At 35.6% G+C, this 25,030-nt stretch overlaps 1 protein-coding gene, 1 non-coding gene and 1 pseudogene across 38 annotated transcripts in view; 2 read left to right on the top strand and 1 right to left on the bottom strand.

Annotated features, from left to right (window-relative positions):
- Positions 1-5,695, bottom strand: part of LOC144578301 (THO complex subunit 3 pseudogene) — a 91,912-nt pseudogene extending 86,217 nt beyond the window's left edge. The window contains exon 1 of the transcript XR_013523794.1: positions 5,645-5,695. The product of XR_013523794.1 is annotated as a THO complex subunit 3 pseudogene (transcript). The remainder of the gene's footprint in view (positions 1-5,644) is intronic.
- The window catches only part of PPP1R9A (protein phosphatase 1 regulatory subunit 9A), a 370,852-nt gene that overhangs the window by 173,457 nt on the left and 172,365 nt on the right, over positions 1-25,030 (top strand). For all 36 annotated transcript variants that reach the window (XR_013523941.1, XM_035253851.3, XM_035253841.3 and 33 more), the window contains one exon: positions 17,949-18,081. Coding sequence is in view for 35 of the 36 variants with exons in the window: in XM_035253851.3 (XP_035109742.3) it covers positions 17,949-18,081 (133 nt within the window). In the remaining variant the exon portion in view is untranslated. The remainder of the gene's footprint in view (positions 1-17,948; positions 18,082-25,030) is intronic.
- On the top strand, positions 7,172-7,312 carry LOC118143897 (U4 spliceosomal RNA). Its single transcript, XR_004728383.1, has one exon. It is a non-coding gene; the product is annotated as a U4 spliceosomal RNA (small nuclear RNA).

The following is a 25,030-nucleotide window of genomic DNA, read 5'->3' as shown; positions in this document are numbered from 1 at the left end:
AATAAACTTACAGAGCGTGATTTTAGGATACCTCTATAAGAATGAGTATATTCCATCATATCAGTGTACCTTTTTATCCTTCCTTTAGATTGCTTCCAATTTTTTTCTCTCTTTTCAATTTTTATTTTCTTCTTTAAGCTCTGTTGGACTTGATTTTTTTCCCTTTTTAAAGCAATGTTACAATTGATGTCAGTGTGCATAAATATTTCTGTATAGCTGTGATTTTATTAGATTAAACTCTTAGAATCTATTAGGTCAGTTGTTACTAAAGTTTTCAATATTTTTGTCCCCTAGAAAGTTGCTTGTTTAAATTTTATTCACAGTGTATTAGAGTAAGTTGTCTGTCTCTGCTTTAAGTCTTTTTTTTTTTTTTTTCTTTTTGAGACAGAGTCTTGCACTGTCACCCAGGCTGGAGTGCAGTGGCACGATCTTGCCTCACTGCAACCTCTATCTACAGGGTTAAAGTGATTCCTCTGCCTCGGTCTCCCGAATAGCTGGGATTAGAAGCACATGACACCATGACCAGCTAATTTTTGTATTTTTAGTGGAAACTGGGTTTCAGTATGTTGGCCAGGCTGGTCTTGAACTCCTGACCCCAAGTGATCTGCCCATCTGGCCTCCCAAAGTGCTGAGATTACAGGTGTTAGCCACCGTGACCAGCCTTAAATCTTTGTAGATGAAAAATTACTTATGTAATTTGTACTTCTTTTGTTACTAGTAAGTTTGAATCTCCACCCCCTTCCATTTATGGCCCTTTGCAGTTGTGGAAGACGTGTAGTTTATTCTATGTAGGGGTGCTTATTTTAGTTTTGGTATTTGGTGCTCTTAATAATGCTTTTTTTTTTTTTTTTTAACTAAAGCTATGTGGCATGGAGGGAAAAGCATGGATTTTTAATTCATGGACTTGTATCTCATTGTTACTTATGTATTTTCTGTGTCTTTTGGCCAACTGCCTGTCATCTGTGAGCCTGAAGTTGACTGATCTGCCAAAAAAGATGATTATGAGATTTAAATGAGACACCTATCTCAGAAGAATCACTCAATGGTAGCTGCACTTCTCCTTCTCACCTCCTCATTATCACCTACCTGTCATTTCTCTCTTTAGCCATTTTTGAACATAATTGAAGGAAAATGCCATTCAAGTCTGCTATTTGCCTGTAAACAGAGTGGGTACAATCTCACTGACCACCCAATAGTCACTTTTGAAATCTTTTCAATTCTTATGATGAGAACTGATGGATAAACTTTTATATTATATATAGTGAGAAATGAGTGGAAAGAGAGCCAGCGTTGGAACAGGCCCAGCATCAGAGGAACAGCTTTTTCTGCTCTGTGTCTTATACTACATACTTTATTTTTTTTTTTTTTTGGTTAAGGACTTGTTCTCTGTGTTGTATTTTTATGCTGACTGTAGCTGCTGCCAGAATCTTGAATGCCCTAAAATATCAGTGCTTACAGTGGAAGCCAGCAGCGTGGACCAGACAGTGAAAAAGATTCCTTTGCTCATATTGCCAGCTTGTCTGAAATCTAAAACAGCTGTTTGAATGAATGAATGAAGTACATATTCAAGGGAGTTACAGAACTTCCAAAAGAACTTCTTTTATCAGGCAGTCTCCCTGCAAGCATCTGTTGAGTAGATCCTCTGTCAAGCATAATGCCAAATTTTTGAGATACAATGGGAATAAGACACTAGTCCTGTGCTGAAGATGATGTATTTAAACAATAAAATAATATTAACAAACGAAAGACAGGATGTAAGTATGAAAGGACTAATGGTGTTGTAGATGAGAGGACAGCCATCTAATGTTGGAGGATATTGTCATAAGGAAGTTATAAAATATTCAAGAAATTGAGACCTATAATTTGGAAGTGGTTTTGATTTCTTCCAAAGTGAGAGAGTGAGGTTTAATTCTTTTCTATATTAAACTGTATTTCTATAATTGCTTTGGCTGTGTCATGGTGACTTGTAAGAAGCAAATGAACATTTGAGTACAACTACACTTTTGTTTAAGACACATGTGATATGTATTTACCTTACTGATAATCAATATGGCAGGTGAAGATGACATGACAATGGGTTTTGGTAGACTTGAGCACTTATACATGGGATGGTTTTTTGGTTTTTGTGTGCTTTTTTTTTTTTTTTTTGGCTTGGGAGAGTACAGACACCAACAGATGGAGTTTCTCAGGATAGACCACCCTGACCAGAATGCAAAACTGTAAAAGTGACTGCTGTATTTTAATCAGCAAATCTGCCATAGTTGTGGGACATTAAAGCCTTAATTGGCCCTACTCACCTAAAGATAGATGCTGCACTCAAGGCTGCAAAGGGAGCACTTTTATATATTTACTTATTTAAATCCATTCTCCAGCAACAATGGAAATACTTGTAAGTATTTTAATTCTTCTTGCCAGCTCTTTATTTCACCCTGAGAACCCAAATAATACACTTTTATCCACATCAGGAAAGCCAATTACCCTTGACTATACTATTTCTAATACAATTTTATTTTAGCATTTCAAAATATATTTAAAAAGTAAATTATAAGTTCTTCCAAATTAGATTGTCTACTCAGTCACATTAAAATGATCAAAAAACAGAAGCATTATAAAACTTCTTGCCAGGAACAACACAACCTAATCCTTAAAAAGGAGAGTAGAAGTTTTTTTTTTATATTGTCTACCATACAATACAAAAATTAATTTTGGTAGTATTAATAAATGTTCCTTTTTTGGTAATACTTGATTCCTGACACAAATAATCATTAAGTCTGTGTTATTAAGTCATGTCTTCTAGAACACAGCCTGAATTGTGTGTAAGACTTGTTTTGAAATTATAAATTTTATTATTATCCTTTTGGTGAGTTGTTGCCTCTCACAGGTCACTTTTCTTTTGTTCAGAAGTGGTTTGGATTTAAGGTACCAACCGTATATGGTTCACTGACAATTATAAAAGACCCATTACTTCTAAAACATTGTATTATGAACATTAACTGATAGAAAGATACACTCCAAAGCAGCTGACTTTATTTGAATAAAACTGTGGTCATAGATAAATACAATATGTAGCATAATGTAATAAATCTATGAGAGAGACCAAAAAATATGAAAGAAAGCTTAACAAACACATAACAAAATAGTAACAACTTTTGCATGATAGGGAGAATGAAAGAAACAGTAGCATTAAGTAAAGGCTGGTCATGTATGCTGGAGCCAGATCTTAGAGAACTTTGGATGTCTGTCTGCATGTTTCAACCAACTTAAGAGGTATTTTTGTGTTCTTTTCCATCTCCATTAGAAAGTAGTACTTGCTCATTATATAGAATTTGGAAAGTACAAAAAGTATACACAAGAAATTTAAAATCATTTATAAATTCATTCTCTCTCTCTGTCCATCCCATCTTCCAGTGCTGTTTCCTGACCCACAGTGATGTGATTAGAGCCAGGCTTTAAGAATGGCGCTTATATGTGGTGTATCATAAGTTGCCAGATAACTTATTAGGAATCGTAGTAGGCAGAGGGAATAGGGAGGATTAAGTAGAAAAAGAATCCTTTTAAAAATAGAAATAGGCTGGGCGTGGTGGCTTATGCCTATAATCCCAGAACTTTGGGAGGCAAAGGCAGGCGGATCATTTGAGTTCAGGACTTTGAGACCAGCCTGGCCAAAGGGGTGAAATTTCGTCTCTACTAAAAATACAAAAATTAGCTAGGCATGGTGGCAGGATTGTATAATCCTAGCTACTTGGGAGGCTGAGGCAGGAGAATTGCTAGAACCCAGACAGAGGTGGTTGCAGTTGCAGTGAGCTGAGATCACGCCACTGCATTCCAGCCTGGGGGACAGAAGGAGACTCCATCTCAAAAAAAAAAAGGATAAGAACAAAAGGCTATTTTTTCTAATTTCATGTGGGTGTGTAGGAGGTGAAGAGGAAGTTTTGTTGTGTGATTTACTGCCTTTTCAAGCCTATGTGACCAGAAGGATCCTGTTGTCCTTTAACATGAGAGACCTTACAGAAGACAGAATGGGAGACACTATAATTTGGCTTTTGGGTACTTTAAATTTGAGGGTGCTATCGAGGCATCTAACTGGTCCAGAAGTATGAACTATCTATACAGAATCAGGAACCCCGGTAGGAAGTGCAGATGATTGCTGCATTTTCTTTTTTGCTTACAGAGCATTCACTTACTTATTTTAACAGAGAAATTACCAGTTTTCTTTTTGTACTTTTATGTGGATGATTTCTGAGACTGGTGACAACTGATTAAGAAGTATGGTGGTTCACACAACATTTACAAAACCATTCGTTCAATTAAAAGATATATGAGGTCAAAGTTAATGTGATTCAAGGTCAGTGATCCCCACGTTCAACCATTAATCCTATGCTGATGGAAGTAGTGGCAGTTTTCACTTCAGAAACAGTAAGAATAATGTGATAACACTGTCCTCGACATGTTTTAACAAGGATAGTTTATTATCTTGTTTCCTGTAAAGGATTTCCACCCTTCAAGTTTTCCCAATAAGTAAGGGGAACATGAGACAGATACCATTTGTAGATTTAGCTGTATATTGACGTTTTTAGTCATGATCTAGAATTGGTTCATTACATTTGACTGTAGTTCTTGAAGAAGTCTAAATGGAAAGGACAATCTGTTTATAAGAAAACAGAGTCTTTCCTGCTTTATAAGGGTAACATGATTGTTTTTTAACATGGCTGATAGCTGCCTAGAATGCAGTGAAGATTTTTTGTAAGTCTAGTCTTAGGTTTACAAGCTCAGCCTTGTACCACAGCATGTGTCCTCATGTATATATGCATTCTCTAACAATTAGTTGTTTGTGCTTGTCTTGTTTTGCAGCCCCCGCCCCCCACCATGTGATGTCTGGCCTCAGCTTGAAGAGTTTAAAAACGAAGCATATTTTACTTGTGACCTTTATAGAAATTAAAATTTTTGGTTGTACTGTATATGTCTCAGTGCTAGAAATACTTGCTAAAACATTTTTTTAAAACCTCTATCAGCATTTGAAGCTATTTGAGATTATATAAAATTGTGCAACCTTTGTTTTATTATTTGACTCAGTAGATAGTGCTAAACCTCAAGTATGAATTATCTTTTTATGAGACCCAGCACACTGTGGAAATACTGGATTTTAGATAGGCCTTTATAATGCATGTATTTTACATAATTTCACCCTAAAAACTTAAGAGATGTGTTTGGCAAAGGAAGGGCTTTTGTTGCTGTCATTCTCCCTCATGTGTCTGACTGATTCTGCAGTAGGACCTTTAGTTCTTAGGACCTTCGTTTGCTCATGGCCTTCTGAGATTCATATTGCCTTTGTTATTTTTGCAAGGACATTGCGATCATATTCTTGCCTTTCTTCTGCTGTTGCACAAATGACTGGCCCCATCACCAGGATCATTTGAGAAGAATCTCTTAGTATTCTGAGAGGCCTAAACTCCCACTAAAAAGTCCTCCAAAAGGGAGGGCTGAAGATAGAGGTTTCCTAGAACTCCTGGCTTCTCTCTTTCTTTTTAGTTCTGGTTCTCTCTAATCTTCATAAACTCCCCTTCTCTGAAAGACAAATGCTTTTAGGGACTCTGCATAGCATGTGGATTTTACTGACAAAAACTGTGCCACAGAACTCCCTTACCTGTTTTTGTACCATCTCTTCCCATGCATTCACCACTGTGGCCTTGGCCATGTTGGCTTACTTCCTGTCCTGTTATTCTGTTCTTCTGTCTGATTTCTGCCATGCACACGCTAGTCTTCCTCTCAGAATGCCTGCCGCACATACCACCCTCACCCTGCTTTATTATTTGCTGACTCTAACCATTGCTGGCTGAAGTCTGCTTTCAGGTTTGCCTGAGAAATTCTTTTTTGTTCACTTGTCCTGCTGGGTAGGCTTAGATGTCTCTACTGTGTGGTCCCGTAGCATGGCCCACATCCCTTTATTGCAGCCTTTATATTGTTTACAATCACAGGTCTGAGATTAATGAAGTACTTCCTTTTTTCTTTTTTTTTTTTTCCTGTCACCCAGGCTGGAGTGCAGTGGCACAATCTCTTCTTACTGCAACCTCTGCCTTCTAGATTCAAGCAATTCTTCTGCCTCAGCGTCCTGAGCAGCTGGAATTACAGGCACCTGCCACCATGCCCATTTATTTATTTATTTATTTTTGTATTTTTAAGAGAAAAGGGGTTTCACCATGTTGACCAGGCTGGTCCTGAACTCCTAACCTCAGGTGATCCACCTGTTTTTGCCTCCTAAATTAGTGGGATTACAGGTGTGTTCCACCACCCCCAGCCTAATAAGGTATTTTCAATACTGAGCACAGTGCTAACCAGTGAGCTGGTGCTTAATAAGGATTTGAAGTAAGAATCAATTGATCAAAAGAGAAGGTGTGAAGGGTAGTTTCTATATCTGTATTCAGTATTCACAGGCTTGGTAGTTTGAGAAGCCTGTATTCCCTGCTTTGACTTTTTCACTATTTCTTAAGTACTACCATTCTTTTAGTCTCTAAACCAAAACCATTTATATTGAGATAGGGTACATTACATATGCATATATGTATGTGTATATTTGAAACCAAAAGTTCTGAAGTACAATATGTCCCCTTAAATGAATGCTGATGTTTCTCTATTCTCTCCTTTTCTATTTTACTTTTCCCAATGCTCTTCATGACCTATTAGATTGATTCAAAACCTCTATAGGTTACAGTTATCACTTTGCAAACTACTGCTCTAAATTACTGTACCTTTTCTGTGAGGAAGAGTTAGTCAGGGTCAACCAAAGAAGCAGCTCCAGTAGAAGGTACCTTTTAAGAGAAATGTATCCCAAGGAATTGGTTTATGCAAATGTGGGGTCTGGCTATGAAGGTCTGAAATCTGTAGGGCAGGCAGTGAAGATGAGAGACTAGAAGCCTCAAGCACAAGTTGAAGCTGCTGTCACAGGCAGAATTTCTTTTGTCTTCAGGAAACCTTAGCTCTGCTCTTCAGGCCTTTCAACTGATTGAATCAGGTCCACCCAGATTATTTAGGACAATTTCCCTTACTTGAAGTCAACTGATTTTGGACTCTAATCACATCTACAGTATACCTTCAAAGTGACACTTGGATTAATATTTGATTAAATAACTGGGAAGTGTAGCCTAGTCATGTTGACATATGGAAAGATCATCATAGCTTTGTGCAGTGGCAGTATCGCAGCCAATGAGGTTTATCCTACATGTGATTATAGCTTTGAAAACATTCCCCAATACCCTGCTGTGACCACTTAGGGTATGTCATCATCATGAACATTTTTTGGCAGTCTCTATGGTGACTGAATAAAAATAAATAAAAAAATGTTAAAAAAAGAAAAAAAAAGATCATCATAATACTGTGAAGAGCCTGGTCATCAACTTTTTTTTTTTTTTTGAGATGAAGTCTTGCTCTGTCACCCAGGTTGTAGTACAGTGGTGCGGTCTTGGCTCACTGCAACCTCTGCCTCCTGGGTTCAGGCAATTCTCCTGTTTCAGCCTCGTGAGTAGCTGGGAATACAGGTACATACCACCATGCCCAGCTAATTTTTATATTTTAAGAGACCAGGTTTCACCACATTGGTCAGGCTGGTCTCGAACTCCTGCCATCGTGATATGTGTGCCTTGCGCCTTCCAAAGTGCTGGGATGACAGGAGTAAGCCACTGCGCCCCACCACAACCTTTTTAATGTAAGGAGTAGGAATACATTTTAGTTTGCCTGCCACTTTATTATCACATTCCTTTCTTCCTCTGCACTAATTTTAACCCTCTTGAGATCCTCACCCACTTGTTTGGCTGATAATGCAGCCTCATCTATATTTTGGCATTCTCTTCCACTACCCTGGGTAAATGTACAGGTCCTGGGAGTTTTACAGAGATCCTTGTGTTCCCCTTTGACTTTAGCTCACAGTTGTTTCTGATGACCTCCTTGAACAAACAGTTAAATTCCTTTCAAGGCTGTTTAGTTCTGTTTCCAGGCAAAATTTGGGCTGAGGTGCTCTTCCCAAGGTACTCAAGACCTCAGAGTTCAGTGTTTGCTTTTCATGATACTGTTTACCCCACCCACCCTTCCATTTAGAGGTCCAGTCACCCCTGGGTGATTGTATGGAAGAGTGTAAACTTCTGTACCAGAGAAGCTTAAAAGTCTCACTTTCCATTTTCACACTCAAGAGAAGCTCTCAAACCCTCTTTGGTGTGGCTGGCATCCCTATGTCCCCATTTTCGCTCTTTAATCTCACTGCATGTGCACACTCATACACCTCATATTACTCCTCTCCATCTGTTTTCTTATTTATTCAATTTAGAATAATTTTCCTCTATGGGCCTTTAGAAACACAGTGCTGGCAGTTGTAGTAAAAGAAGCAGGAAGGACCAACTGCTGAGACAAATACTAGAACAAAAATTGATTTACTAACTTAACTTGCTGCATCTGTACAAGAGTATTTACTTCTTGGAATGAGGAGTCAGTTATTTCACCTAGGAGATTGTCCACTGTCCCCTGATGGGTGCCAATTGGGTTAATTAGTTAAATGTTTCTGTGATGAGGACACCTGTCCAGTGGAAACTAGACCAAGGCCACCAATTTATTTCATGCTGGCCACCATTTGTCAGTTAGCAAAACATATGTCTCCATTTTAAAACTCTGGCTGAACTAAAAAAGAGCATTGTTAATTTCTCATGGATATATTTAATTTTTTACAATAAATTGAAAAATGTTGAGGAAAACCTAAACATCAGTGGAATTGCCAAGTTCTCTGTTTAAAAAAACTCACTAATTAGAGCTTAATTGTCTTAGAATTTCTCCAAATTCAGGATGAGCTAAGTTTACATTTGTAAAGGATTTTTTCCCTGATTATTTTAATGACAGAAATTATTTTTACAGGGAGAATTTATTTTTAAGACTTTTCCATGCAATATTATACATTAAAATTTATTAAAAATCAATGAAAAATAATGTATAGTAACCAGTAAGTCATAAATAGAGGATGGAAAAAAGACCAAGCATTGTTTGAAAGTGTTCAGTCTTACTAGGATAAAAACAAAACTTAAAATTAAAAAAACCTTTTTAAGTATTTTAACAATACATATTTGCCGATAAATGGTACCAATTATAATTGAATTCTATGTTGATAAAAGCAAGAGGTTTAATCTTATTTCATTAATATTTCTATATGTGTGACCTTAATAAAACTCTACTTATCTTGAAATGCTCTTTTACTAAAAATCTTCGTATATTTTAACTTTACATATATAGAAGATTTAACTTTACATATATATGTAATACATGTATATTTTACTTATATATATATGTGTGTGTGTGTGTGTGTGTGTGTGTGTGTGCATGTATGTATATATAAAACTTTCCACAAAGTCAACCATAGCCATTTTAAATTTGAGGAGATTTCTGGCTGGGCATGGTGTTTCAATTCCAGCACTTTGGGAGGCCTAGGTGGGAGGATTGTTTAAGCCCAGGAGTTTGAGACCAGCTTGGGCAACATAGTGAGACCCTTAATATATATTTTTATCAAATATATAATAATTTTTAAAAAATTAATAAATAATTTAACAATGTAAAGGTTTTGCATCCTTTATATTTAAGGTGGTTGGTACTATTGATAATACAAAAATGCATACTTGATTTTCTTATGACTTTTATATATGTTTGAATATGAATATGTTTGGAGATATAACAGTTTACTGTACTCCAAATAATATAAGAAGAATACCATGGAGATAAGAATTTACAGGACTTAGCAGCGTTGTTCGTTTTCCAGTATCTTCACTACATACTTCTGAAGACTACATACACTACATACTTCTGAAGACCCTCTTTGTATTGTGTAAGGGAAGAAATACATGAGAGATAGGTAATATGGAAGATATGATTGATAGCACTATAGCAGCCACTCCTGGGTTCCCAAAGCCTTGTGTGAGAAAAAGCTGATAAGAAGATCTAGGACCACCTAGGATGGAGGGTAGTATTTAGTCCCATTCCTGAAGCCTCTGGGCTTTTGGAACTGGGCTTAGAGCAGTAGAACAGAAAATAGGGCTTTGACTTGAGATTAATGCTTTTGACACATCTCTGGGTTCTTTGTGTGATTTATTATCACTAATGTTTTCACTTAAAATGAGGTGAAAGGTCATGTTCTTAGTTACGTTCATCTCTTGGCCCCAAATCTTGTGTTTTTAAACCAAGATAGGATCTTTGCAATCCATACTAATAGTGAGCCGAGTGATCCTTTTAGATGCCTGGTTAACACAGGCTTGTTTATATTGCACTACTAAATGATCCCAGTATCTTCTAACAGATGTTTATTTCTCACTGATGTTACATGTCCATGTTAGGTCAAAGGGAAGGTCTTTGTATTCAGTGTAGTTACCAAGGTATTTAAACTTAGTAGAGAGTCCATTTCCATCATATATACTTTCCAGAATCCAGAGATAGAAGAAGAAAGAAACACTGAAAGGTCTTGCCTCCTCAGTAAAAATGGCTCAGTTGAGAAGTGACACACACCTCTCTGCCCAGAACCCATTGGTGAGAATTATTTACATAGCCCTACTCCAAGGCAGGAAAGGGTAAAGAAAGAAAATACCCTTTGTACCCATTAGGAGAACTGGAAATACTGCTTAGCAGCACTAGCATCTTCATAGATAGACTAGTTTACCTTTCTTTGGGCAAGTTCACATGGATTACAGAAGTGAGCTTACTGTTTATATGAACAAACGTAAATTGACCTTTACTTTCTCTTTTTTCCCTTATTTTTGCAAGAAAAAACTTACTTTTATAATTTTTACATATATTAATCTTTATATTTCCTATTCTTCCTTTTTGTGCTTGACTGCTGATTTCAGAGTTAGAGTTATGTGCATTTGTGTTTGTGAAGGAGAGCATCCAGCCTTTTAATGCCCGCAAATGGGCTGTCCCTCAGAAACCTCTCCTTGCTAAAGTAGCTTATGGATATTATCTTTTACCTGAGTAGAGGGGTCTCAGTTGCCTTGCTGACCCGTATTTAGCTGAGGGCAGTGAACCAAGTGTTTTGGTTTGGCATTTATAATGCCTACTAGGTGATTTAGATAAAAGATATAAGAATGAAGAAAGAGTGAACAAAACTAGCAGAGTGGTAAAATACCTAACTAGTACTCCATTTGATCCTTTTTGATGGTATGTAAGATTATGGTGAGTGATCTGCTTAGAAAGTTAAATGTATCCTACTGTAGAATGCAGTTACAACTGCTTTAAACCTTTCACACAGGTTACTTTTCAAAATGACTTTAAAGACAGAAATCAGGGACTTTACAGACTTTTGTGACATAGGCCTATGAGTCTGTTTTTTGCAAAACTCATAAAAATTTCCAAAAACATTGCAGTACTTCTAGTACAGCAATGTTTTTACATGCAGCAGAATTTAGTCTGAGATTTCTATTCATTGTAACATACTCCTTATGTTATAAGATTATAGAAGAGTAGACTAAAGCCCTCAGCTGTTTAGATCTTTGGAGACTACCAGTGTTTACCCTAAATGGTCTGGTGATTATAAACTCTAGTTTTGCTTACTTCATTTTACAACAAGCCCTTAACATACTTCGGGGTGCACACTGTGCAATCACTACACAAGATAATTCTTACTATCATCAATCAGTGAACTAGCCTTGATTTGGGGGAAGAAAAATAAAGTTGAGATTATACATTTCTCTACAGCTATAAGAATCTTCCTTTGTGAGGGTGGTTTATTGCCAAATCGGTTTTTGGAATGTTAACATGTGGCTATCTTGTCCATGCTTATTGTTTGTTTCAATTTAGAGCTTATTTAACAGAGCCACTAAAATCATGTGAAGGTGAGTCAGGGTTCTGCCAAAGAAGCTTGTGGTAAGTGTAGCCTGTTTGTGGAAGCATGTGAATGCTTGGCTTATCTCCAGGAGCACATGTTGCCAAGCCATCATCTGAATTTCAGCCTGCTGGAACCTGGAACATTTTCCATCTTTGATGTATCAGGAAGATTCTACAGAACCTGGACATAGCCTGAACTGAGTGAGACCTTGTAGAAGCATTGTGGGAGATTCCTTCCAGTCAATATTTACAGAAAATGCTGAATTTATTTAGACCTGCACTGATTAAAAAAAAATGTGTCATAAAGTAGTGAAGGAAATGTTTTTTTCTTATTGTTGAAAAGGTGTTGCTGTTGTTTTGATAAAGTGTTGTAGTTCAAACTACTGAAAATGTAAATAAGATGATTCTAGTTGAAATCTTATAATAAGCTAATTTTTTACTTTATTTGTGTTTCATAGCCTTGGGTTGTTCCTTCAGAAATGTCCTTGCTAACCATGTTTGTAAACTTGTTACCCCTGAAAGCCTGTCTCTGCTGTGAAGCAGGGGATGAGGTCTTATTTTGTTTCCTTTGATCGAGGAACCAGAATATCGCTTCTTGGCTCTGAAACAAGAAGTCTTCAATTTAAACATCCTTTTGTTTGCTTTTCTCAGTGAAATAAAACAGGAACAATGTGAAGGTACTTGAACTACAAGATACATGTATCTTGATGGTGTTGAACATTAGGGCCCAGAATGCTGTTGGTCTTTAGAGTTTATGTTGCTATAATACCAGGAGGAGTCATGCTCTGATTATTGTTTGATTAATTATCCATATTTTTGTAGAGCAATTAAGGATAATATAAATAAAAATAATAGAACTATTGTAAGAAAATGGAAAGAATCAAAATCATGTAGATGAAAGGGGCTTCCTGGTCAGAGAAAAAACAGAAAGGCTTGCAGGCAATGAGTCATTGTGTAATGACAGTGCATTTTTCTGGACATTAGTGGGGATTTTAGCAGCCTAATATGTTCTAATACTAAGTCAGTTATGCAGATTTCTGCTTAAAGGACATTAAACATCCTAGTGGGTGATATATTCAAAACATGTTTATGAAAGAGAATATGAGGCTGGGTTCACGCCTGTAATCCCAGTACTTTGGAAGACCAAGGTAGAAGCATTGCTTAAGGCCAAGAGATCAAGACCAGCCTGTGCAATATGGTGAGACCCCATCTCTATTAAAAATGTTTTTAAATTTAATTAAAAAAGGAGAGTATGATATGAGTAGTAGGTATCAGGGGAAATATTATCCCTCATATTACCTTGGAAAAGCTTTTTCTCTCTGCACATTGAACTAAGCATAATTGCATGGATTATTTCGTTTTATTTTCATAATACTCTTATGGGGATAGGCATTATTATAATAAACATTTTGTAAATAAAGAGGCTGTAGCTTAGCATGGTTTTTCAACTTGGCAAGTGCTACATAGCTAGGGAACTTAGGGGACTTTAAATTAGGTTAAAATTGAGACCATACCAATTGGGGATCATACAAATTGGGAATATCTATCTCTATATCTGCAGCGTGCTCTTTGGCTTAATGATATATCTCGGGGTCTTTGGCTTAATGATAATGTATCTCAGGGTCTTCCATGTCAGTAGAGAGATATACATCTCTTCAATCACTGCATTGAATTACATATTTGTATATATCATAATTTAGCAAGCAATTTTTTCTGTTGGTGAACAATTAGGCAATTTCCTGCTTTGGGCTAGTACAGATAGTGCTGTAATGAACTACTTTGCAAATACATCTTTATACACATTTGCAAGTATTTCTGTAAATACTTATATGTGACATTATTATGTCAAAGATATTTACATTTAAAATATTGATAACTGCTTTTTTCCACTTTTAAAAAAAATTTTACTTTTAAGTTCTTTTAAAAGTTACTTTTAAATACATGTGATAATATCTAATTATGCTTTCCTCTTCAAGAGTATTCTTTTTTGTGTATCCCCACAAACACTGGATGTTGCTGTCTTTTTTTTTTTTTGAGACAGAGTCTCACTATGTCACCCTGGCTTGTGTGCAATGGCATGATTTTGGCTCATTGTAACCTCTGCCCCCCAGGTTCAAGTGATTCTCCTGTCACAGCCTTCTGAGTAGCTGGAATTACAGGTGCATGCCACCATACCCAGTTAATTGTTGTATTTTTAGTAGAGACGGAGTTTTGCCATGTTGTCCAGACCGCTCTTGAGCCCCTGATCTCAAGTGATTCGCCCTTCCAGGTCTCCCAGAGTGCTGGGATTATAGGCTTGAGCCACTGTGCCTGGCCTGGATGTTGTAATCTTTTTAAAAAATCCATTCTTATGGATGAATGCATAGTATCTTTTTGTTTTAATTTGCATTTGTGTAATTTTTAATGAAGATGAGCATTTTTACATCATTTATTGGACATTAGTATTTCTTCTTTGTTCAATTCTCAATTTCCTTTCCCTACTTATACTTGCGATTGTTTAAATTGATAAAGCCCTTTTTATATTATGAATATTCATGTTTCATCTTAATCTTTGGCCATACTTTCTCCTAATCTGTGACTTTTCTTGTAAGTTTATTATAGTATATTTTATTGTCTAGAAGATTTTAGGCTTTATTTTAATCAAATTATTTCTTTTAGAGCTTCTAGGATCTGTGAATTCCTTTCCAACTAGTTATCTAAATACTGTCCCAAATTTTCGTTTAGCACTTTTTACATATGTATATATTTTTGTTCTGAATTGTATTTTTTTCATGATATAAATAGCAATATTTTTCAGATAGATATTTAATTCTTTTTATCATTTATTAAATAGATGACTCTAATTTGAATAGAAAAGGAATGGAACAGAATATAAAAATGAATCTATCCCAGAGTCCAAACTACATTGCCTTAATAAGTGAAGTTTTATTATGTGTTTTGATATCCACTAGGGCCTGATTCTACTCTTATTCTTTTTCAAACAGCTTGTTAGTTTTCATGAAAAATATAGGTACGATTTTAATTTTTCTTGCCCTGAATTCATAAATTAATTTAGGGTAAACTGATATTTGTACTTATAGGAATGTGGCTATCTTTATAGTACTAAGGATTTTAATCCAGGAAAATAATACAACATTGCATTTTCTTCAGGGCTTTTTTTACTCAGCACTTAGTTTTATAGAGAGAAAAATTCTTGTACATTTATGGTTGGTAATCACTAAGTATTTTATTGTTTTGATAATTTTGTTGTATTTTCTAAATTGTTTTTGTATATAGGTATCGGGTTTTAAAAGTTATATCACTTTGCTGAACTCTTATTACTTCTAATAATTTTTCTGTTAAACCTCTTGGAATATCCAAGTAATTGTTCAGTCTCCAAATAACTACTTCTAGTTTTTCTTTTTCAATAATTTGCAGTGTTTTCTGCATGCCGACTTAATTTACCAGCCTATGAGTATTGGAGATGAAGAGCATATTACATTATGTCTTTTCTAAGGAATGAAATGATGGCATAGTTGTCTGATTGCTACGTGTCTCAAAAATTATACAAAGTATCATTTTCCAATATGCAGTCTTACTGTTTTATGTTTGTTTTATTTAATTTCAGAATGCTCTCAAATGAACTTTATAAATCAGCTTCAATAGGGAAGAACATTTTGATAGCAGAGTATTTGGGATCCAGAAAAAAAAATGGGAAAGAGTTATTTATTACAAACAGTTCTTTCATACTTACTTTGTATATAGGCACACATATACCTATTTATTTACTTACTAGTACTAGTGAAATTGAGTGGTGTTCTGGAATGAATACTGTTTAAACCATTATTTTGCAGTCATAAACCTGGACCTATTAGCAGTAGGAGACAAGCAGTAAATATTAATGAATAATTTCCAGTCATATCTGCCAATGATTTCCAGGACATAAGACTCAGATCAAGCTCTTTTTTTGTGAGTGCCACTTTATTTTCCATTGCAGTATACTCAACTATCAATGTTTTCCAAAAAACTATAGATACGTAAATGTGTGTGTATATATTTTGGTCTAGGGTCTTATATTTGAAACATACATTCCTTCTTTTCTGCACTCAAATATATGAATTTCTGTTTATTCCTGAAGATTCAGGTCAAATATCCTTTCCTTCACAAAATTCTATACTTTCCCAGGAAAATTATTAAAAAAATTAGTTGGTATATGCTTCTTTTATATCAGTTACCACATTATGTTGTAGGTGCTTATTTTGATTTCTGTGTCCTTCCTAAACTGTGAGCTACTAGAAACTATTTCTTCTCCAGTCTAGCATGGACTATGCTATCACAATGTTAAGCATAGGTGTAGAACTGTAAATTATTGTTGAATGAATAAATGTGAATGAATGATTACTAAAAAATATAAAAGGAAGTGAGAGATCGAAAGGGCTGTCTAAGAGAAAGTTGTAAGTATGGTAATTTAAGAAGAGTAGTAGGCTGAGCATGGTGGCTTAAGCTGATTAATCCCAGCACTTTGGGAGATCAAGACCAGAGGATTGCTTGAGCCTGGGAATTCGAGACCAGCCTGGGCAACACAGTGAGACCTTGTCTCTACAAAATTTTTTTTAAAAATTAGCTGAGCATGATGGTGTGTGCCTGTAATCCCACCTAGTCAGGAGGCTATGATGGGAGAATTGCTTGAGCCCAGAAAGCAGAAGCTATAGTGAGCCTACCACTGCACTCCAGCTTGGAGTGCAGAGCAAGACCCTGTCTCAATGAAAAAAAAAATATTAGCATGAGAAATATGCTAATGTTTATGAAATATTATGAAAAGATAAATAAAAGCACAAACCCCCTAGTATGGAAATATGCATTTTGATGCAGTAAGGTTTACTATGGTGGAGAAAGGTGGTAGAGACCTAATAGGGATCCAAGTGGCATGAGGCCATGAAAACATGTTGAATGTCAGGAATATAAACAGTATCCACTCTGGCACAAATCCTACAAATGACACTATTTTGAGAAGCATATACCATTAGGAGCCATATTACATCTGCTCCTATATATGCATATGTATTTTGGTTTATAGGTTATCATATATAGAATATAGGAATTACCTACTTTCCAGTAATATAAATGTAAAGTATACATAGACCATCAAGGCCAGCTTTGTAGGAAATAGGCATAATTTCTTTAATCTTTGGCCTTTTTTACTAGATATTTTAATAAATATTATTTTAAAAGCTACTCCTAGATTTTAAGAATTTTTTGGGGGGGACACAGTTTCTTTAGGCACAGTTTAGATGCATAATAATTATTGAATTTAGTTGAAAATGCCAGTGTTTAGTATGCATATTAATTGAACTTGATGAATTATACATTTATTTCTTTTATATATTTCTTCCTGTATTAAGAGAGGGATTGAACAACGACTTCACTTCTTTTTCAGGTAAACATTTTAGCAGAAATAAGGACAATGAAGTTTCTTATGGCTATATCTGAAGGCCTCATTTAGTTGTCTTTTAAATGATATAGGCAAGAAATAAACAGTTGCTAATATCCTATTTGGTATATAGCCCTTGAGTGATATTTTCATAGAAAGTTTCAATGAGAATTTAGTTTAAATGTATATGCAAGTAAAATGAGGGATGACAAGAGCCCAGGACAGTGTTAGAATGGAGGTCAGGTTCAGTGATCCTGTGATTGAGATAGCATTATAATACTGACTCACTGCTACTTCCAAGCTAGTACAGGTCATACCATGAAACAGATTAAGGGTAGATGTTTGCTTAGGTAGCTTCAAGATGCTTAACCTTAGTCTGAAACAGCAGAGTGTTGTAGCTAATATGGCATATTCTGATTCTATAAAAGGTGATAAATATTGCTATTCAAATAATGTATTCTGTGGCTACTTTGTCTCTTAAATGAATAAAAGTGGAACTGTGACTTATGCATTTAAAAAATTAGTAAGTTATTTTTATACTGACTCAATTATTTTTTTCTTAGCATTGAAGTTGATTTTAAAGACAAAACAATTGTTTAGAAGAAATTCATCACTTGAATGTTTAAACGTACATAGTTTTGGATAACTGGGAGGTTTTTTTTTGTGTGTGTATTATGATTTTGTTGGTCTCTTACTACAGGTTTTCAACACATACTCCAATGAAGATTATGACAGGAGAAATGATGAAGTTGACCCTGTGGCTGCTTCAGCTGAGTATGAACTTGAAAAGCGTGTAGAAAAGCTGGAACTTTTCCCAGTGGAACTAGAGAAAGGTTTGTGAGTGCTACAGTGTTTACAATATCATTATGTTGCTATGTTAATAATACAAAATTATTTTTCCAAAATGTAGCCTTTTTTTCTAAGGATTGGATAAAATTTTAATTCTCACAGAGGATCTTATTTATTAAGTTTCAAAAACAGTTGATTTGGATTCTGAGTAGATGGTGGATTGAAAATTTTACTCCCAACTGAAACCCATCTATCTTAGCTGGCTGGGTTGGTGGTTAGGATCAGGGAGGTAAGAGTGAGGCCTAATGCTTTGTTGGTACTCCCAGAAAAGGCTGGTATAGCTGAGAGCTCACAAAGAGCTGGTATAAGTGAGAGCTTGGGGCAGATGGATGTTTTGTTTTGTTTTGGTGGATAATTGGAAAATTATGGAGATTCAGAATGAAGGCAGTAGAATCCAAGGAGATTTAAATAGTAGGGCTATATCCTCTCCACCTCCGAGGGGAGAAGGTTGAAAGAGAGCAGGGGGAAGAGGGAGCAGAGAGGTTTCCTTCTGTTTTCTCTCCCTGGAATGACACCCTACCTGCTGTAGTAACTGCTGGCCCATGGGAACAGAGATTATCATATAAGATGTAAGATGGGCATGCAAGAACTGAACTGTGACCCGGTAAACAGAAATAACACCTCTGAGAGAGCTTTGAGAAAAAGAGTACAACAAACAGATGATAACTTGAATAACAAGAAAAAAAGAAAGAAAAACCTACCCAAGGATATTTTTTTTTTGCAAATTTTGCTTCCAACAAAGGACCAATACTCAGAATCTACAAGGAACTCAAATATTCAACAAGAAAAAAAAAAGAACCCCATTACTAAGTGGGCAGAGGACATGAACAGATATTTCTTAAGACATACAAGCATCCAACAAACATGAAAAAACACTCCACATCAGTAATCAGAGAAATGCAAATCAAAACCACAGTGAGACACCATCTCACACCAATCAGAATAGCTATTAGTAGTAAGTCAGAAAACAGCAGATGTTGGTGAGGATGCAGAGAAAAGGAAATGCTGAGACACTGTTGTGGGGAATGTAAATCATATAATCTCTGGATAACAGTGTGGAGATTTCTCAAATAACTGAAAATAGAACTATTATTCAACTCAGTATATCACTACTGAATATCTACCCAAAGGAAAATAAACAGTATCAAAAAGATACTTTCACTTGTATGTTTAATGGAGTGCTATTAAATGGAAAGTCTTGGAAATAGCCAAGTCATGGAATCAACCTTAGTATCCATTAATAGATGACTGGATAAAGAAAATGTGGGATATATACACGATGGAATACTCCTCAGTTATAAAAAAGAATTAAATCATGTCTTTTGCGGCAATATGGTTGGAGCTGGAGGCCATTATCCCTACATGAAATAACCCAGAAACACAAAATTATATGCTGCAAGTTCTCACTTATAAGTGAGAGCTAAACAGGGGGTACACATAGACATACAGAGCAGAGTAATACACACTGGGGACTCCAAAAGGTAGCAGGTACAAGGGCAGAAGGTGGATGAGGCTTGACAAATAACCAGTTAGAGACAATGTGAAATATTCAGATAAAGGTTACAGTAAAAATCAGACCTCGCCACTATGTAATATATCCATATAGCAAACCTGCACATGTACCCCCCTGAATTTATAAAGATTAAAAAAAGACATTCTTAACCAACTTAGCAACAAATTTTTTGATTTTGAAACGAAAAATTTCACTAGAATTGAAGAGAAAAGGATGGTTATTGTTGAGACTTAAATTGGTGATCTCAGATGACCTTTAAGAGATGTTCCAAAATAATTCTCAAATGACAGAGCAAAAATCTAAGAAAAATCATGAAGGAGCCCCAATATGTAAGTTTTAGGCAATAGGAGGGAAAAATGACAATGGAGGAGAAGAAACTAATAATATCATAGAAGAAAAATTTTTTGTCCTTAAAAAAAGATCTGAGGCTCGTATTAGGAAGGGCTTATCTATTTGCAAGTGAGAGGGCTGAATAACCCCAAACTGATCCCATACTTAGGCATAGCATGGGAAAAAATTCTAATATTCAAAGATAAAGTGAAAAATCAAAAAAATCAAACAAGCAAAGATACTTGCAAAGGCAAAATAATTAAACTAGCATCAGACTGCGACACTTGAAGCAGAGAGATGTAGGTATAATTTTACATGCCAATGAGAGTAAAAAGGCTGGTGATCCAAGAATCCCATATCCATCCCAGACTAGTCATATTACACCAAACATAACTGATAGATTACTGCTGTTAAAAGATACTTTCATTTGGGGTTAAAGTGAATTAAAGAGTAATGCTTACATTTTTCATACATTTTAAAATGTAAAAGCCATTCTTAACTCGTGGGCCATACAAACAGAGCTGGGCCATCATATTACTTATATAGGAGCAAAGAAACGAGAACACTCCAAATATTCATCAATGGTAGAAAGGGTCTATAAATTGTAGCATATCTAGTGAATAAAATATTACTCAGCAGTGAAAATGGAGGTGCCACAGTTCATGCCCCGCAATATGTATGATTCTTAACATGAAATTGAGGAAAAGTAAAAATAGCAAACCAAAGAAGCCATTTAGTGTAATATAATTGCATTTACTTATATTTCAAAACAAGATAATTAAATAGCATATAGTTTAGGGATACACAAATGAATAGTTTTTAAAAAAGTAATATTAAAACAAAAAGGAAATGATTAACACAATGTTTGGTATAATGGTCACTGAGGAAAGAGTTGCAGTGTCAGGGAGGGGTGCATAGTGGGCTTTTATGATGTCAGTGATATTCTGGGTCTTTGTACATGGATGTTTCTTTTATTTTTATTCTTTAAACATAATGTTTTATAGATAAGTGTTTTCTTAAACTCATTTGTATATTGCCATATTTCATACTAAACATTAAACTAGTTGAATTAAACTAGAGGATAACCAAACCAAATATAATTATTGGATATTTCAATATATTTCTTTCAGAACTGGACAGATTTATGGACAGAAAACAAAAATCAAGGAGTAGGTTAATATAATGAACTCCATTTCAAGCTGTATTTTAAAAGAAAAGTTTTATCCTTTAAAAAAATTTTTTTTAATTCCTTTAACATGAGAATTTGGAAATTACATAATACATTCCTAGGTAGATGTTTGATTGAAGAGAAAATTAAAACTCATATTCCAAACCATCTTCGAAAGGATTAAACTTAAAAAGTCTGTAGCACACACAGCAAAAGCTTTACTGAGAATAAAAGCTATATCCTTAATTTCTTTCTTTAAAATAAAAAAAGTAAAAAACGGACCTGTCTTAGAAATCAGAAAAAGTAAACAAACTAAATCAAACAAACTATCGAGAATGATCCAAGATGGCTGATCGCTAACATCTCGGGATTGCAGCTCCCAGTGAAAGCGCAGAGAACGAGAGCATGCCACACTTTCAGACAAATTTTTGTCGCTCACGGACCAGAAGATTCCCAGTGGAGGAGCCCCATGGGTCGCCAGCATGACTCTTGTGGCCAGTGCAGCGGTTTTGCCGGCACCTCGGCGCGGCAGCTCTTGGTGCAGAGTAAACGGGACTGGTTCCCCTTCTGACCAACGTTTGGAGCTCCGGAAAGGCTCCAAACTCACCTATAACGGACTCGAGAAGGAAGCCAGACTGGAGATTCCTGGGTAGAAAAGCACAATCAGTCTTAACACCGCTGTTTTGGCCCTGGGAATTAACAACTTGGACATCCACTCAGAGACCTAATTTGAAAGTTGGTAATTACAAAGACGACAGCTGGATAAATTTACAATGATAGGAAGAAACCAGTGTAAAAAGGCTGAGAATACTCAAAATCAGAATGCCTCTCCATCTAAAGAGGATCACAGTTCCTCATCAACAAGGGAACAAGGCTTGATGGAGAACGAGCACATCCCATTAACAGAATCAGGCTTCAGAAGATGGATAATAAGAAACTTCTGTGAGTTAAAAGAATATGTTGTAGCCCAATGTAAAGAAACTAAGAACTTTGAAAAAAGGTTTGACGAAATCCTAATGAGAATAGACAATTTAGAGAGGAATATAAGTGAATTAATGGAACTGAAGAATACAATATGGGAACTCCGAGAATTATGCACAGGTTTAAACACTCGAATTGATCCAGCAGAAGAAAAGATATTGGAGGTCGAAGACCAACTTAATGAAATAAAACGTGAAGACAAGATTAGAGAAAAAATAATAAAAAGGAATGAGCAAAGTCTCCAAGAAATGTGGGACTATGTGAAAGGACCTAATTTACATTTGATAGGTGTACCTGAATGCGACGGAGAGAATGAATCCAAGCTGGAAAATATTCTTCAGGATATTATTCAGGAAAATTTTCCTAACCTAGCAAAGCAGGACAATATTCAACCCCAGGTGATACAGAGAACACCACAAAAATATTCCTCAAGAAGAGCAACCCCAAGGCACATAATCGTTAGATTCACCAGGGTTGAAAGGAAGGAGAAAATACTAAGGGCAGCCAGAGAGAAAGGCCAGGTTACCCATAAAGGGAAGCCTATCAGACTTATAGCAGATCTCTCAGCAGAAACTCTACAAGCCAGAAGAGAGTGGGGCCAATATTCAACATCCTTAAAGAACAGAACTTTCAGCCCAGAATTTCATATCCAGCCAAACTAAGCTTCACAGCTGAAGGAAAAATAAAATCTTTTATGAACAAGCAAGCACTCAGAGATTTTATCACCACCAGGCCTGCTTTACAAGAGCTTCTGAAAGAAGCATTACACACAGAAAGAAACAACCAGTATTAGCCTTTCTAAAAATATACCAAAAAGTAAAGAGCATCAACATAAAGAAGAATTTACATCAACGAATGTATAAAACAGCCAGTTAACATCAAATGGCAGTAATCCTAAATTTAAATCGACTAAATCCCCCAATCAAAAGATGCAGCCAAAACCCAACTGTATGCTACATCCAGACCCGTTTCACATGCAAGGATACACAAAGACTCAAAACAAAGGGATGGAGAAAGATTTACCAACCAAATGGAGAGCAAAAATAAATAAATAAAAAGCAGGAGTTGGCAATTCTTGCATCTGATAAAATAGATTTTAAAGCAGCAAAGATATAGTGGTAAAAGGATCAATGCAACAATAAGAGTTAACGATTCTAACACCCAGATACATAGAGACTTAGACTCCATGAGACAGAAAATTAATAAGGATATCCAGGACTCGAACTCAGATCCGGAACAAGTAAACTTAATAAATATTTATAGAGCTCTCCACTTTACATACACAAAATATACATTCTTGTCAATACCACATCACACCTACTCATAGGTTTAAATGAAATATTGATTGGCCATTATTAATACCCCTCTTTTTTTTTTAGAATAAAGCAACATTTTCGTTCTCTCTCCCTCTTTTTCTTCCTCTTTCTTCCTCTCCTTCACTCCTTTATTTTTCTTTCCTTCTCTCAAAAAAAAAACTATCAAGGAAGAGTAGTATACATAAAAACAATATTAATGACATAGAAAATAGTAAAATAAGGTAATACAAATCCTTCTATAAAATATATCAAGCACAATACTGACTGAAGAAAATTGAAAGCACATAAATGAAAATTAGGAATAGAAGACAAATATATGGTGTTACTATAAAAGATCAGTCACTGTATTTCTTTGTTAAACAAGGTAAATGCCTGGAAATAATTTATGGCCTAACAAAATTTGAATTACCAGAATTCACTTTAGTGAAATAGACTAATTGTTAATATGTGTGAGAATTTAATATATGACACACATGATATTTCAGCTTAGAAGTAATTGTGTGCTTCATAAATTGTTCTGGTCTAACAGAGCATCTATTTGGAAGAATCTGAAGTTGGACTCCTTCATTACAGCTTAGATTAAAAAAAAAAAGAACCAAAAAAAGAACCTCTACATGGGTTAAATAATAACATATTAAAAATAAAGATGTAAAGAAAATTTAAATGACTACATATATCATCTCGGCTTGTGGCAGGAGAGGCTTAACCAAAATGGGAAACCAGAAGTTAGAAAATAAGTTTTGAGCTCCATAGTATGACAATAGCATCTTCCATAATAACACAGCCCCAACTCTTTCCCATCTTTTTATGGCTGTTTTGTCTTAGTGCTTTGCCTGTCCCTAGTAATGTATAGAGAGGAATACAGGGTACAGCTGGATTCTTGAAGAGGCAGCCACAGGAATAATAAGTGCCCTTTAAGAATGAGGCTCAGACTTCACTCATCATAGAGAAAGCTGTATCTAAATAAGATGCTGGAGAAGTTCTGTCTTCTGGCCTCTATGGGTTGACTGTGCTCTTTCTTGTATTACGCTTCAGTTATAACCTTGTCTTTGTAGGTAATTTGCATTAGCACTGAGGATGGCTTGAGTTAATATTGCTTTTTCTACATCTGGATTTTCAGCCCTGCAAATCTGAGTAATTTTCCAGTTAAAAGCAACAAGAGGAGTGATGGAAGGAAGAAAGAGAATTCTACCAAGACCTGAGTATAGGCAGAGAAAATGTATTTAGAAACCAAGAAGTAATTTTCACTCAAGATAGTTGCAGGAAGAAATTATTTAATGGTGTAATAGTACGGAGATTTCACATTTGAGAGGAGGAGACCTTTGTACCTTAATGAGTATGGGAAAGTTTGACTCACACCTCTACATTGGCTTGACATGTGATAAGTCATAATGAAGAGAAACCCTGTGAGTATAATGAAAGTGAGCAAGAGTTCAGCCAGAATACTAATACATATATACACCAGAGATTTCATACAGGAGAGAAATTCTATGGTATTTTTCATCATGGAAGAGGCTATATTGATCATCTGTTAAACAACACAAGAGTAACATACTAAGGGGAAAAACTTATATGGATATAAACACTATGGGAAGGCTTTCAGAATAGTGTTTACTATTATGAGG

Source organism: Callithrix jacchus, chromosome 11 (genome assembly GCF_049354715.1).
Source record: "Callithrix jacchus isolate 240 chromosome 11, calJac240_pri, whole genome shotgun sequence".
NCBI lineage: Eukaryota > Metazoa > Chordata > Mammalia > Primates > Cebidae > Callithrix > Callithrix jacchus.
This window is presented reverse-complemented; position numbering and strand designations above follow the sequence as displayed.